Below are 16,979 nucleotides of genomic sequence, written 5' to 3'. Positions count from 1 at the left end.
AAAATATGTGCTTTTTGCACAAACCAACAAAACCCCTAAATGTTCTATAATCCACGGGTTATCAGGCCGTTATGTACTTCAACCTTTTAAATTACTCCCAGAATAGAACGAATCAAATGAAAATATGCACAATTGAAATTATGCCAAATGAAAAATGCCAAATAACAATAATGCCAAATGAAACAGTATATGTTTTTTATTTTATGTCAAACAGGTTTATGCTAAACAAAAGTTATGTCAAACAAATTTATGCCAAACAAAATTCGGCCAAATAACGTACACCCCGAACTAGAAATCCAAACTAATACTTAAATGTTAATTGAACGTGTATTTTACGATAATGTATTTATTTGCTTGAAATGCTCATTTTTATTACTATAATAAATTTGTCAGAGTCTATATGGGTCACACCCTCAGCGATTCCTGATATTCCTGGTAGCGCTTCTCCTGTTGCTGTTGGAGTTTCTGAAGCTTTTTTTGCTGGCCTTTGCTGATTTCCTTTCCCTCGGCATCATGTGTCGGTAAGCCACGCTCATCGAAAGCTGAATATTTGTCCGCTTCAGTTCGGAACATGTCCACCGGGTTGATTCTTTGCTGGGCATCCTTGGCAGCTTGAGCGGCTGCTGCTTCTATTTTTTTGCGCTCTTTTTCAGTTATTTTACGTGCTTCTTCTTCGCGTTTGATTTCTCGTTCTTTGATGAGAGTATTACGATCCATTAATTTAAGGGCAGATGGCTTACCTTCACGATCCTCTAATCGAACGCCAAGATTGGGTAAGATGTCGTCTCGGAGTTGATCACAAAGTGTAAGAATCCCATTAGCTTTTATTGATCGAGCATGTTCGCGTACAGCCGTGCGGAATTCAGATATTGCCGAAAGAAAAGGCAGGGCAATTTGTTCAACCTGAAGAAATAGCTAGACGGTGACAAATATTAAGTGTTTTGATAGCATATAGCATACTTACATTGGTGCTTTCAGTGGTTCCAAATGTAAATCCAATTCCCCCACGCGGACCATTGATTACTCCAAAAATGTTCAGTAACTCAGTTATATAGCTACCAATCCGTCTTAACAACAGAGCATTAAGTTCGTTTTTGTGGTCTCTAATATAGATGTTACTGTATGATACCATATCTCTTAATGCGTCCAAAGCGGTTCTGGTATCAATGTTATCGCAAAGCGCTTCATGAACAGCATCCTTTGTGATATTAAACTTCTGTTGTAACTCGGTTTCGACGTTAGACCAACGATTGAATTGATCGCGAGGTTTTCCACTGACTACGTGTCTTGTTAGATCTTTCACATTAAGAAAGAATTCATTTAAGAACCGTTCATACTGAACAGCCATTTCCATAGTATTCTCCGAGTAGTCGAGCGTATCTTTCCAAGAATGTAATAAAAAGGCTAACCTCAGTTGTGATGCACTATGTTTTTTTAGAGCTTGTTGAATTGTTACAAAATTCTTCAACGATTTGGACATTTTGCAACCGCTTATAGTCAAATGGCCTGTATGCAAAAAATATTTGACCCACTCTGAACTGTCATCGTGGGCTTCACTCTGTGCTAACTCGTTATCGTGATGGGGAAATTTTAAATCAACTCCACCAGTATGGATATCCAAGTAATTTCCGCAAATATCGGATGCCATGGCAGAGCATTCAATATGCCACCCAGGGCGTCCTTTGCCCCAGGGACTATCCCACCAAGGCTCACCTGCTTTGCTACTTTTCCATAATGCGAAGTCATTTGGAGAGCGCTTCTCCGATAAACGATCTTCGGTAATACTCAAATCCCCTTCTCCTTCGTGTAATGATTTAGTATCTCCATACGCTTCCGGTACTAACTTTGCGTAGTAATGTTTTTCACATTTATCGAATCCAGCTACGTCAAAGTATACCTGGAATATTGTTCCCAAATTATAAATCTAATATAACATATTAAACAAATCTTACCGATCCGTTGGCCTCGTAGGCCAATCCATTATTAATAATTTGTTGAATGTAGCTGATGATTTGAGGAACATACTCACTGACTCGAGTTAGCACATCAGGAGGCAACACGTTTAAAGCATTCATGTCTTTATGGAACTCATCTTCCCAGTATCGCGGTAACGATTCAAAAATAGAGTTCTCATTTATAGTCGCTCCCTCTTTGCTATCCAAAAAATCCGCTAGTGGATCTTTCGAACTTTCTAGAAAATGTTGTTGTGCTTCCTTAATTTTCAGTTCTATGCCACTTTTTACCGCAATCGTTAAATTGTCTACAGCATTGGTGAGATTTTCTAACATTCGAGTCATCATGGCTTTTTTGTCTGAATCAGTTGTGGCTTCCAATTTTGCCTGGAATGTCAACATCACTTCTTTATTATCTTCTAAGAGCTTCTCTAGAGAACTTGTTTTCGCCACATATTGTTCGTAAAGGTAAGTCTGTCTAGCCCGCTTGATAATCTTATCATCCACATCAGTAATATTCATCACGTAAAGAACGTTGTACCCGAAGTAATCCGTTAGAACTCGACGCAGAATGTCGAAACTGATATACGATCTAGCATGACCCATGTGTGACGCATCATACACAGTTGGCCCACAGCTATACCATTTCACATTTCGGCCATCATGGGGGCGAAATAATTCTTTTTGTCGAGTAAGACTGTTATAGAGACGAAGTTTAGGTTCTTCTCGGAACGGATTCGGCAGCTGCCACGTTGGTTGTACACGCTTGGTCATTCTGTGACACGATTGCAGATTTCGTCAGACACACTTTATCTGTAACTTAAAAATTTATCAATAATGGCAAACCAATTGATAAAATGTTAACTATCTTAAACCGGCTGTTTTATAAGTTGATGCAAAATTTCCGAACGATATTCTAATCTCAAAGATTCTGACAGAATTTTTATTTTTATGAAATTTACAGCCACGCTCGTTCAATGTTACTCTAAAGTTAGTACAATTTCACTCACTTTTTTTAAAGTCGAACTACTCTATAGTGAGTAAAACTTGTGTACTCACTTTTGAGTAAATATGGTATTTGTCAAATTCTGAGTAACATTAGCGGCCCTTACTCGATCATTAAAAGTGTCATTACTAAAAAGTAATGACACTTTTAATGATCGTGTAAGGTCTACGAGTTCAGTAATGACACGAGTAATGATGGAATTCCGGATTTTCCATCATTACCAACATTATTTCTTCTTCTTATTTTTTTTGTGGAAGTGCTAAATATCTTTAGAACTATACGCGAAAAAATGACAAAGTATAGATTTAAATTATTTACATTTCATTAACCTTAACGTTTCAATGCAAATCAAATTTATTTTCAGTTAAACGAAAATAAAAATATTGCTATTTCTATTGCTGGAGTAGTTACAAATACTCATCATTAATAATGAACGTGTAATACTAAAAAGTAATGATGTACAGTAATGCAGTAATGACGAGCGTTCGAGCAGAAGTGTCATTACTTAGTAATGACCTAAGACAAGACCTGACATCTGGGGGGGCTGCTTTTGTTCCAAAATGGACCAGTTTCTGATTGGCTGATTTTGATGTTGCTACCTGCACATTGTGAAAAGAAAAAACTTTTGCAGGGTACGCGAGCAATGATGCCAAATATAAAGAAAATCAGAAAACAAGTTTATTAAAATGTATAATTATAGCTCACCAATGAAAATGAAAATTTTCGGAGAATGTTTCACTTCTTTTCAATCTCATTGGTAATAAATGTTTATAGTGGAAGCACTGTGTAATTAAAATAGACATCAAGCCGTTTTTCTTTTAAAGTGTATTTAATTAAAGTGTAACCAAAAAAGATTTGTTAAATTAGTGTAAACTCGAAAGTGTGTTCAGTTTTACGAGAAGAATGAACTGTTGTGTTCCACACTGTGGTCGCACTAAGCATTTCTATCCAAACCTGACTTTTTCCGGATTCCAAAAGATCCGGTAATACGCCAACAATGGATTCGATTTTGCGTTCAACATGAGATATTTCGTGTTTTGTCATCAAAACTAAATTAATTGTTTTTAAGCATTAATATATAATAAAGAAATGCATTCACCAAAACATTTTTCATGTTCATTTCAAATCAAAAGCCTAAAGTCTAAAAATTTAAATGTTATATTTTTTTCCTATCATAGTTAATCAAAAAATCTGTATTTATGGCTACACTGTAGCCGATACGTTGGTATTTATTCCACAGGGCGAAAATGACGAGAAGAATTATTCGGAAGGAAGAATAAGAAGCCAGTTGTCAGGTCTTGTCTTAGGTAATGACACTTTTAATGATCGTGTAAGGGCCGCTAACTGTATTTACACGCTCAATCAATGTTACTTTCAAGTGAGTAATTTGTACTCACTTTTGCTTATTTAATTCAAATGTCAAAAAGTGAGTAATATTGATTTAGAAGATTGAGTAACTTCTACTCAGTTTTTAAATTGACAACAAGTTTTACTCACAGTGTTTTGAAAACTTTGTGTGAAAATTTGTTGGAGGTGGAACCAGATTGAAAGGGCACATTATCAAATTATTAATGCAATTCGCGCAGGTCGAAGACGGTAAGAAAGGGTTTAGTCGACGACACGACCTGCCACTCGCCTATCAAAACTGTATCGTAAATTTAAGCACCCCTCAGTAACTCGTAATGTCAAAACGAGTTCACTTAATTTTTTTCTGAAACTGGCAACTTGGACCGATAAATTGTTATTTTTCGAATAATAGTTACCATAACCGTAGTTACAGATTAGATATAATTGAAAATATCAACAAAACGAGCCGAAGTGTCAAATACACATAGGAATCAATTCTGAAATAATACTACATGTATAAAGTCGTAGATTCGTGAAATTACTCCAGTTGAAAGATTGTTTTGGAATGCTGGTGTGTCATCTTTAAGGACTTTTTTAATTATAGTTTTTGAGTAGTACGACAGAAGAAAAATTAATTAACCTAAGAATATTATGCATTTAATGTTGTAGATATTTATTTCAAGAATATGTTATACTTCCTAGTACGGTTTCGGGTGAATGTAACGTAAAAACAACAAATGACATTTCCAGTTAGCAGTTAGCTAACAGCTAGTAAAATGAAACTATCATGATTACATCGGATGAAAATAAAACATATGAAATTGATGAAAACGGTTTTGTATTCTCCGCTATCTTAAGCCTTTAAGTTCATTGTGCATTCTATTGACGGGACTTTCGCGTTCTCTCCAGTTTACATTTTCCTGTAGCGATCAATAACTTTGGTAAAATTATTGACGACAGTTCAATTGAAATGATACTTAGAGCGATATTTTTCCGAATTACAAATCTCTCACTTTCATTTAACTTCTTTGCACTAATCTTGTGATTTTTATTATCAAGAGTAAAGATTATCATAGAACGTCTGTCGTACATACTCGACGGAGACCTGTTTCAAGAAATATGTTTAATATTGCTGTTAAGATAATGATATAAGATGCTAAACTTTTTTTGAACTTACGGGCCAACATTACTTTCGAACAAAGAATTCGCAGAATTTGTCATGTTGGTAGTTATTAAGGGCCTTGACTTAAACTTTATATAACATTGCGATCTTGATTTTTTTAAATCCACTAAGTTCTCGTTAGCATTTAAATTTTTACGCTCAACTTCTATTGTCTAGAATAGTTTTGCTGTTTTCCGTATTTTTTTAATCGTTTGTTTATTTACGATGGGGTTCCTTGGAAACGAGTTCATAGCAACTAAAACAGTGTTGCTAGAGAACATTATTTTTGTCACAAACAAGGGGTCACTAGAATTGTGGTAACTGGCGGTAAATCGTTAACGATCACTTTTATTTTCGATTGTTCTTTGGAGTGTCTGGTCGTGTCGTCGGTTTAGTCATATAGCAAGTATTTTATTTATTTTTTTCTATTTAAGAATATATCAGCATTTCTACGAGTGCTGTATAAAATGCCCGTACGTGGGCATCGTAGGAAGGCAGACGGATCCTTTCCAATGACCGATGAACTGGTAGCGGCTCCCTTCATTCATTATATGGAAGTGAGTCAGTAATTGTTTAAAGCAAAGAATCCCTTATTCAATTCCAATGATGTTGAGTAATTTTCCTATTTGTAGCAGTAAATACAGTAAATGTTACTCAGAATTTGACAAATACCATATTTACTCAAAAGTGAGTACACAAGTTTTACTCACTATAGAGTAGTTCCACTTTAATGGAAAGTGAGTGAAATTGTACGAGTCAACGCAACGTAGGAGCCCACGTACGGGCATTTTGTACAGTACTTGTAGAAATGCTGATATATTCTTATATAGAAAAAAATAAATAAAATACTTGCTATATGACTAAACCGACGACACGACCAGACACTCCGAAGAAAAATCGGAATAAAAAGTGTTCGTGAGTGATTTACCACCAGTTACCATAAATATAGCGACCCCTTGAAAATGACAAAAACTAACTATTCGAGCAACACTGTTTAAGTTTGCTATGCTGTGGTTACCAAGGAGCACCAGAATAAATAAACAAACAGTTTGAAATAGTTGTGGAATAATTCCACCGTTTTGAATTTTTGTGTCTTTTCCTCTTATTTAGTGAATTCCGGAGAGCTATTATCAGGAATCAGAACAAATTGGCTCAAATGGCACGTTCCCCTTGATATTTTATTGCTTTTATTTTAATTTATTTTTATTTATTTTTCAACTGCATTATTACAGTCATCGTATTTTATAATTATGATGGAATAATTAAAGTCGAAAATTATACTTGAACATTTTTTCTGTCATCTATTCAACTTTATTTACACATTCGACAAACTGTTCAATCTGTTGAATATGTATATGAAAATTATGTGTTAAAAAACTACATGCAAAGTATAACACCATCAATCTTCATAAACAACCACGCGCCACCTTCATTTTGATTACTGCAGAGGCACAAAACAGCTTTGAATGATTGCCAATATCTAGGTCAATATCATTTTCTGTTTTAATGTATATCACAAACTGTTCTTCATCACATCCAAATCCAGATGACACCAACAAGTTATTCAGTGGGTGCTCCTTTTTCACAGTTGATTACAAACAATTATATCTTATGGAAAAAACTAGAAACGAAGAAAACAAATTAAATCAAAATTGAGCAAAAATGACTCAAAACTCTCTGAAAGAATAAATTTAATACCTGCCAGCGGACCAACTACATTCAGTGGTTTCGTTTTAAGTGAGAATCTCTTGTTTTTGTTTACATTCCATATTTAGTTACCAAGAATACTGGTAACTGTTTTTCAAAATCAATAATTTTCCAACTTGTGTTGCCAGTTCCAACATTTTTTCAAGCGATTTCGTTTTGACATTACCAGTTACTGAGGGGTAGTTAGATTTGCGATACAGTTTTGATAGTCGAGTGGCAGGTCGTGTCGTCGACTAAACCCTTTCTTACCGTCTTCAACCTGCGCGAATTGCTTTGAGGTGTATAGTAAGGTTTCGATAATGTGCCCTTATAATCTGGTTCCACCTCCAACAAATTTTCACACAACGTTTTCAAAACACTGTGAGTAAAACTTGTTGTGAATTTAAAAACTGAGTAGAAGTTATTCAATCTTCTAAATCAATAGGGTAACAGAGGTATTTTGGCCCACTTTAAGATTGATTTTATTTTGGCCCACTTTATAAAAATATCCACCAAATATTGTAATATCTTTAAAAACCCCTTCCGCAATAGGTAATTTAATGTGATTAGCTTCAAATTGATGCAAAATGAGTTACTTAACATCAATAAAATCCGATGAAATCGATAAAGTTTGTTAGTAGGGCCAAAATATATGAAGTGGCCAAAATACCTCTGTTACCCTATTACTCACTTTTTGACATTTGAATTAAATAAGCAAAAGTGAGTACAAATTACTCACTTGAAAGTAACATTGAATGAGCGTGTATGGCTTCTGAGTACCAGACTGTTGTATTCAACGTTGCCAGGAATACCGATTTCTCGGTATTTATACAAATTTTTGACCTCCATAACGCAATACCGATATGTTCTCCTAAAATACCGATAATACGCGGATTATACAGATAAATACTGATTTTGGGTTTTTGCTTGAATAGGCATGAGAAAAGGTTGTCGTGGGACCTTTTTTATGCCTTCAGCATAGTTTCTGATACCGATATGGCACAGATAGATTTTTTGCGACAAATTCAGATTTTTGTAAATATACCTGACAACGCTGGTTGTATCGACGTTTGCTTATGAAACGTCAAACTCTTTCCTTTCCCAGTAAGTTGCTTTCGGTTTTCGCGACGTGTTGCGGTTCAAGTACTAGCAAATTTTCGTAAAATCCGTTGGAAAAATGCAAGGAGTTGCAATATTCATCGACGCAGAGATCGAGGACCAGGTAGGTGTCCTAATTTTTGTTGTATTAAAGGAAGCTTCTTCGCAATTGTCTGAGAAACAATGTTGATTTATGTGACTGAAATTGAGGTTATTTCAGCTTCTATACGTAGAACTAATTCTGTGTGTTCATGTTATTTCAGGCCCAAGAGCTGCGGAAGTTTTTTAAAAAGCTTGGTGCTGAGATCAGCGAAGAAAAATCCTCTAAGGGTATTGAGGATGATTTACATAAGATCATAGGCGTTTGTGACGTGTGCTTTAAAGATCCAAACCCACATACGGTGGAAGAGATTGATGCCGTTTTGAACAGCGTCGTGTCCATTATTGTTTCGATTCCATTGGAAAGAGGAGAAAATTTAATTCTGGCTTTTTGCGAAAAGATGACGAAGGCACCTGATCAAACTTTGGCTCGAGTTTGCCTGCAATCGTTAGTATACATTAAAAAAAACATATACTTTTCAATAGATTTATTTCGTTGTAGACTTTGGCGTCTGTTTAGTAACTTGGAAGCCACTTCTCCATTGCGATATCATGTTTATTACCATTTGGTCCAGGTAGCTAAACAAGCAGACCAAGTCAAAGAAGTGTTTTCAGGAGTTGATCAACTTAAGACACAGTTTACTCAATGTCCACCATCCAATGAGCAAATGCAAAAGTTGTACCGATTGTTGCATGATGTCCTGAAAGACAGCAATAGTGAGTTAGCCTCTAAGGTTATGATTGAGCTACTAGGAACCTATACAGCGGAGAATGCTTCGTATGCACGCGAAGATGCGATGAAGTGTATTGTTACGGCCTTGGCTGACCCAAATACTTTTTTGTTGGATCCCTTACTTTCTTTAAAACCGGTTCGATTTCTGGAAGGTGAACTAATTCACGATCTGCTGTCAGTATTTGTCTCGGAGAAGCTGCCAAGCTACCTTCAGTTCTATAAGAATCACAAAGAGTTCGTTAATTCACAGGGTAATGTTTCAAAACACTTTAATCTATGCAAGTGTTTCTGAACCTTTCTTTATTTAGGATTGAACCATGAGCAGAACATTAAGAAAATGCGTCTGCTCTCATTTATGCAACTCGCAGAAAGTAATCCGGAGATGACATTTCAGCAATTGCAGGACGAGCTGCAAATCGCTGAAAATGATGTGGAACCTTTCATCATCGAGGTACTGAAGACGAAATTAGTTCGAGCTCGGATGGATCAGAAGGCTCGTAAGGTGCATATTTCCAGCACCATGCATCGGACTTTTGGAAGGCCACAATGGCAACAGTTGCGCGATTTGTTGTATGCTTGGAAAGCAAATCTTACCGTTGTTCAGGAAAACATGAAATCCGTTGCCGAAGCACAGGTTGAGCTAGCACATAAGCAGTAAATCAATAAATAATTTAGTGAGTCTTCAAAGAAAAACATTTTTTAATCCACCTAGTGGTGTAATTATGCCTTTCTCATATTACTTATATTTTCCAAAGCATAACTAGAAGATTCTTTCGAGATATTCTCTTTCAAACTTGAATAAAATCGAAAACATTCTTTTGGTATAAACTACCATAACCTTTTCAATTTGTAAACCGTTTTTTTATTCAATAATATAATATAATTTTAGGCACACTGCTTAAGCTCTAAGATGCCAAGGGTATTTTCGAATCTTAATTAACGACTAACTTAAAACTAGAGTAGTCACCCATATTCTATACGTCGATCGATTCGAAATATTCCGATCGAATGTGCAATTTCCATTCTGTATTGCGTTCGAGTTGGGTATAAACTCGAATATCATTCGTTCGAGTTGTTCTATTTTCGAACATTACTCGATCGACTTGCGTACGTATTACTTCTGTTCGGTTTAGAATCGTTCTATTTTGTTTATACAAGTGTGACGGTTTCGTTTACTAATAAATGAATAATATAAATAATATAGAACGTGTAAGTAGTGTTGACAGCTTTGATGATTAGTGTTCAATTATTTATAGGTTTTACCATTGGCTTTGGTCCGGATGTAAACCGCATACGGTCCGGCCGGGAGTGCAAGCCCATCGGGATAGCTTCTAATGCGAGATTTATTGCCATCAGAAGCATCCACTTGATCATATTTGGGAAGGTCAGGCAATTTTATATCGCTTGTCATATCACGGACTTGTGTCCGTGCGGTTACAATCGGGGTGGAAATAAGGTGGTATTAATCAACAGAACGAAAGTTTTACTTAGCTTAAGCTCCAAAAACGGCTGCCAAGACCCGGTCCGAGACAATCAGTAAATATTCCTTCCATTAGTGTGCAAAAAACCTCCTTGAGGAAAAAGCACCTTTTTCCAGTCTCTCACTACACTGTCCAATGAAACGTTTCTCTACAAACGAATTTCCAGACATGACAGTCACGATCTTTTTTTGGCGCACATCTACGGTCCTCCGTGAAACTGGCACCAATGGCGATAAATTGGTTGCACTGCTGAGTTCCCATCATACATCCATAATGCAAATGTCAAACCGTGAGAACCCTTTCGATTCGGTAGCTCATTTGTATTTATTGAGATTTTATGGCACACTTTGGTTGAAATGATAACAATGCAATTAACCTCGCGCTCCACCAAGCGGTGAGTGCGGTCATTTCAGAAGGTACCGGGAACGAACCACATTTTTTAAAAATATTTATAAGCACAATTTATCTTTGGTTTCTCTTTTTATCACGATATATGTTAATCACTGTTTCGATATCATAGTCGGCCTTGAGTCGGCCTTGAGAAAGGATTAATTCGGATTATCACTCGACCGCACTAATGCAGACACAATTGAATATGGAATGACCTTGATAACGCAATAATTCAACTCAAAACATGATTGGAGAAGAGCGAATTTACGTCTGATCGATCCGATAGTTACGGCACGAATGTGCGCAATAATTAGTTCAACAACTATTCTGAAGACATCTTTTACGTATAACGTTTCACAAAAAAGTTAGAACAAAAAATTGATTTTTCAGGAGCCACCCTACTTTTACTCGGGAAAATAGATGTAACTCGATCAAATGAAAAGCTAGAAAAGTTAGTTTTCATATTTCAATCTAAATAAGGACCACTCTAGTAACTTTTTTCATCAAAAGGAGCGCCATTTGATTATATATAAATATAAATTTACGATCGCGGAGATCTCAAAATACCCAGCGTTCAGCATCTCGAATGGAAAAAATCAGCAGAACTCCTACAAAAACCATTGCCTTTCATGAAAGACAAAAAGCGCAGTAAAACCAACAGAATCCTGATGAGCATAGAATCCTTTTCCACCGCACAAATGAATCGCACAGAATGCAAGTCGATTCAATACTAATTTCGATTGTGGGAAGATATTCAGTTTAAATGATCGCGTCCATTCTACGCGATCTGCAAAGAGATTTAATGCATACGAAATTGTCGTCTTGTTCAGGGGAAGCTATGATTATGGCTTGGTAAACATGGAAAATTATACATTGTTCGTTATTTATTAAAGTTTCGACAACCAATTGTCTCAAATATATAGTTTTATCTCTTCGATTCGATGCGACCTTATAACTGTTTCGCATTCCTATATAGAATTTAAAGAGTAGTCCTACGTCAAAACGTGCGATATCAGTTCAGTGAACAGTAGTATAGATATCTACGCACTTGCACATTTGATTAATAGTAAATATTTCGGGAATGTTAATCCATTTCAGGGAACCTTTCAGAAAATCAATTTTTTGCTTTTTAAGGTGTTCGCAGGTTAGCTCTCTGAGAATTAGATCTTTGGTAGGTCCAAGTTCATCCCGGGTTGGCGGTTCAATGCATAGGACGCTGGGCTTACAAGCCAGCTGTCGCATGTTCCAGCCCGGACCTGGAAGGATTCTTATACCGTTTTCGTTTATTGATCAGAGCAGCCCGAGAGCTGACCCAGAGTCGCCAAAACAACTTTTGATGAGTTTGTTTTAGCAACCTGGTGTCGCTCTAGATCGGACTCCAATCGCGTAGTTTCGCTCTGAAAATTTTCTCGGGTCGCACCACGCATCCATGCGAGTTTGTTTATTTTTTATATGAGTTGTTGTCTAGGGCGCGTAACACGTGTTCGTTTTACTCGGATTCAGAGTTGCTCGCGTGTAGGTTGTAAAACTAAAAAGGTATTAGTGTCGGTAGGATCTATAGTACTAGCCATAGTAATTAATTTGTCATAAAATAATTGTACGTTTTTTTCGCATTTCCATCATGATTCAGCGCCCCCTTGATTCCTTATCACTATTTTTTGCAGCCATGTTTTTGAATATTCCACATTTGAAAGATATAACAAAATGGATTTGATTTGGAAAGAGATTTTCGAAAGACTTCAACTAATCAGAAACTTCTTATGCTTGAGTTTATCGGTTAACGATACGCTTTGGAAAAAATACTACTGTATTATCCCACCATATGATATATCATACGTTCAAATGTTACCAACAATTTTTTATTGTTTAACATATATTTTTGGAATTTCGCAACAAAAGAAACAAATTTTTTAGTTTTTTGAAAAAATTCCGGGAATTTTTTGATCAAGGTAGTATGAATGCAAATATGAATATTTTTATAAATATAAAAAATAGGTATAGAATTCGCTCAAACTTTAGAAAAATTTTCCGAGGCCCGGAGGGCCTAATGTCATATACCAATCGATTCAGCTCGACGAACTGAGCAAATGTCCTTGTGTGTGTGTCTGTAAGTGTGTTGTCAACTAAGAGGTCGAGATCTCAGAGATGACTGGACCGATTCTGATCAAACTAGTCGCAAATGAAAGGTCTCCCTGTCACCCAGAACGCTATTGAATGGTTTTGAGATCGGATGTTTAGTTTTTGAGTTATATGTTTTATGTCAAAATTTTCAGTTTTTTGACAGTATCTGTCACAATTGACCTTGAAAACATTAATTTTCAGACATAGATTCCGCACCAACCTATCCAACGAGCCATAGACTCCTTCTATTTTAAACGAAGATATCGCAATTTTTGTGTAAGCGACTTTTTCTCCTATTCCAGACAGGAGTAGCGCTGTCTGGCAAAGAAATGCTTGGGAGCAACATAAAACAGGATTTTTTATACTGTTACATACATTTGTTTTTAAGTACCCAAAAGACTGTGTACAGAATGATATTTTGCCTCGGACCGATTTTAGCACGGTTCGTTTTTGGCAACATAATCGTTCAAATATGCCAAATGTAAACCAGATGATGGCAGAATTGTCGAGTTGAAAGCAATTCCATAATTATATTGATTTAAACTACTTACAGCAATAAATGCTGGAAGAACATAACTTCCATATACCATTCGAATCAGTTCGTCGAGATCAGCAAATGCGTGTGTGACAAATAATTTCACTCAATTTTTTTCGGAGACGACTCAACCGTTTGGTTGGTTCCGACCTTAGGTTCCGGAACTACAGGATGATATGTGAAACGAAATAAAAATTGTGTAACTCATTTTTCGCGTAGATGGCTGAACCGATCTAAGATTCAAATGGAATTTAAGAATCATTTAAGATTTGAATGAAAAGTTTTAAGATTCTATAAAACATTCAGTCAGATCCAACTTCCGGTTTCGGAGATACAGGGTGATTAGTATAATAATGTCTATTTCACATAAACTAATCAGGTTTATCGGGTTAGCAGATTTGGATAGTCGATAACCAAATAAACTTATTTCATTTTTGGTTGTATTCAGTTTCCGTTTCGGAAGGCACCCAAAAATTTTATTCGCACTACGATTCCTCAAAGATGTCTACATTGATTTTCAAACAATTTGAAATAAATGTAAACTATACAGCTACTCAGGTGAATTTGTCTGACTTCGGATACACCGAATTTCGAATTCCGGTTCGAATCGTTTCTCAAAGCTCAATCGTTTTCTCAAAGCCAAATCAAATTTCAGAAACAAAAGTTAAAATTAAAGTAAATTCCATTTTATTCAATTCTGACTTCCGATTCTGGAATTGTAGGATGATGAATTTTTCCAAATTCAAAGCGATATAGAAGATGACAATCCCGAAAAGCTTTAAAGTTGGACTCAAAAATATTGCAATTTATTCGTCATATGGCCATACGAATCGGTTTGGGTTAAGCTGGTTCCTGAATACCGGCTCTGGAAGTACCTAAAATCACCCTAAACTCTATCATGGAATGTTTAATCGATTGTTACACTTTTAGATTCAAATTTGATCCGATTTGCAGCTTCGACGTTACAGAGTAATGAGTGATTAAAATCTCAAATTGCCACTTAAAACGACGGGCATTAGAATAATGTCATGAAAACTGGAACACCGAAGAAGATTCATGCAGAAAACACATGCCGATTGATAAAAAAAGGTATCATCTCACTGCTAGGTGGATTAAGCACGTTTTTTCCTTTTCAAACCCACGACGAGAGACTTGTGAAACAAGGGCTTTACACGTCTAGTTTCCGACTCAGGTCAGGATATGTAGTGATTGCGGAAATATGTCAATTCATATTAACCGTTTCTAATGTTTTTATTTGGGTTTACTATATCAAAACTGTTAATTGTGTTTTGAAGAAATTGCGCGATGTGTAGGAAAGTAAATATATTTTCTTCAGTTTCTTATACTAATAACTTAATTTAATGCAAACCGCAGCCTCAGACAGTTGTCAATCTATAATCAAGCTTCAGCGGTGTCAGTTTTGTGTTGTAAATAACCATAGTGTGTAAATATATGTTGTTATGTTTACCATAATTATCGATGCTAGTCGTCGAAGCTTCAAATTGTTGATGTTCATTTACTTGAGTGAGCAATATTCACTTTTTACTGGTCATTCAGTTGGAAATGAAAATCTTCCATCAGTTGCAAGAGTTTCCGGCACCATAAACAAATTTGTTGTTCATCGAGATCAATCCAAACGAAAATTCCCAGTAAAACTTCTCAAACTCCACTCTTATTTTGGTTGTTGTTTTTGTCTTCAGCTCAATACCGCCCACACTCACTATAGCTACGGACCCCTTGATGCCAGGAAAGTGGCTTAAAGCATCGTCAAACTTTTTACTCATAGATTTAGATAGGAAGACTTTTCTCCGCAACCGACTTCCGCCAATTCATCGTCCTTCATTCAAAAGCATTCTTTTGTGTTCATAAATCAAATATTTTGATAAGAACTCATTAAATTTCTGCTTACTCAAACTTTTGATTTTCATTTTATTCCCATTTTCGGTCGATGGACAGGTGTAGGGTCTGCATTAGGCAATTGGGCAGTTAAAAGTAGTGATTATTTTTGTATTTGCCTGATGTCAACAGCGGAATCGGTCGAATTAATAGCAGTCTAATGCAGGGTATTTAACTGTTATCAATTTTAATTCCATACACCACCATCGGAAGGCATTTGAAACAATTTAGGAATAACGGATAATATAGTTTGGGAGCAACAGATAATATTCTTTAAATTTGTCTAAAACGATATTCTACTAGGGTTTGATTACGAACCCTATACATATAATCGGAACCTGCCTTCTCTGACCCGAAAGGATAATGATATATATATATATATATATATATATATATATATATATATATATATATATATATATATATATATATATATATATATATATATATATATATATATATATATATATATATATATATATATATATATAAACTGTGGTCATACGCACATATACTAAAAGCTAGCACCAGTAAAGAATATCCAAATTAAAAAAAATTGCGCCATTTCTTCCAACATCCTTCTATATTTTCTGTACAAGCATTTGCTTACAGCATTCTTAATTTTCGCGTTTTACCTCTTCCCTTTAAGCACACTTGTGGGAAAAGCTGTCAGGGGAAAGAGCGGAAACAACGATAATACCTAGTTCTGACGCACACTTGTTCAACGGGATGAATCTCCCCCCTTCATCCATCGTTATTAGCGCGAAGCACTTTCACGCCACCCATCCGTCTCAACCTCGCCAGCCGACGGAAAAGCAAACTTCCATGAGAAGAGAGTGTATAACATTTTATGGCCATCAGAATCGCTTTCATCCTTTCTCTTCTACTCGTCCGTCTGTCGGGTACTGCTTTGGCTGATGTCGTCCTTTTTTGACCCATTTGCATACACTTTTCGGACGCAGAGGATCGTTGCTTCATCCGGACCTGATTGTACCGTTCTCGCTTTGCTTGTATTTAAAATTTGTTTAGAGGGTTAAATCGCGTGGCGACCGACTATGCTACTATGTACCTAAAACAGAATCCGTATCTGTAGGGATGTGCTCACACTTTGCTAAATTTTGGAATAATTTTTGAAAATTTTCACTGATTCGTAATACACCGATCATCTCCAAATTTTCAAATCGAATCAAAGAAATTAAATTTAAATTCAATTTAAATATCATTTGTATCTGATTCAGTAAAAACCATTCAAGCGAAGAGGTTGTGTTTTGATTATACTGGCTCGTGAGTTAACGGCTGCTACTCTAAGCTGCAGGTAGTTAAAACTACTGGTGCTAATCGCAAAGGCAATATTCGGGGCGTTTCCCGATTGGATAGTTAGTAACGAAGGCCATCCCGGCCATGCTTCTGAGATCACCCTCCACTTGATCGATCCACCTTGCTCGCTGCGCTCCTCTTCTTCTTGTACCAGTC

General features: G+C 36.1%; 2 protein-coding genes across 3 annotated transcripts; one reads left to right on the top strand and one right to left on the bottom strand.

Moving 5' to 3' along the window:
* Nucleotides 1-315: 315 nt before the first annotated feature.
* Nucleotides 316-2,959, bottom strand: LOC131436424 (cysteine--tRNA ligase, cytoplasmic). Of its 2 annotated transcripts, XM_058605141.1 has the most exons (4): nucleotides 2,828-2,959; nucleotides 1,953-2,765; nucleotides 965-1,897; nucleotides 316-903 (listed from the first exon to the last, which is right to left on the bottom strand). In XM_058605141.1, the coding sequence occupies exons 2-4, from the start codon at nucleotides 2,724-2,726 to the stop codon at nucleotides 406-408; spliced, it is 2,205 nt and encodes a 734-aa protein (XP_058461124.1). In that variant the 5' UTR covers nucleotides 2,727-2,765; nucleotides 2,828-2,959; the 3' UTR covers nucleotides 316-405. The 2 variants fall into 2 exon arrangements, with proteins under 2 accessions (XP_058461124.1, XP_058461123.1); XM_058605140.1 differs by lacking the exon at nucleotides 2,828-2,959 and having other exon boundaries at nucleotides 1,953-2,821.
* Nucleotides 2,960-8,237: 5,278 nt separating this feature from the next.
* Nucleotides 8,238-9,929, top strand: LOC131437421 (eukaryotic translation initiation factor 3 subunit M). Its single transcript, XM_058606749.1, has 4 exons — nucleotides 8,238-8,375; nucleotides 8,515-8,798; nucleotides 8,853-9,334; nucleotides 9,392-9,929. Exons 1-4 carry the CDS (start codon nucleotides 8,331-8,333, stop codon nucleotides 9,739-9,741), a joined length of 1,161 nt encoding a protein of 386 aa, XP_058462732.1. The 5' UTR covers nucleotides 8,238-8,330; the 3' UTR covers nucleotides 9,742-9,929.
* The last annotated feature ends 7,050 nt before the right edge of the window (nucleotides 9,930-16,979 follow it).

This window comes from Malaya genurostris, chromosome 3, assembly GCF_030247185.1.
Source record: "Malaya genurostris strain Urasoe2022 chromosome 3, Malgen_1.1, whole genome shotgun sequence".
Classification (NCBI taxonomy): Eukaryota; Metazoa; Arthropoda; class Insecta; order Diptera; family Culicidae; genus Malaya; species Malaya genurostris.
This window is presented reverse-complemented; position numbering and strand designations above follow the sequence as displayed.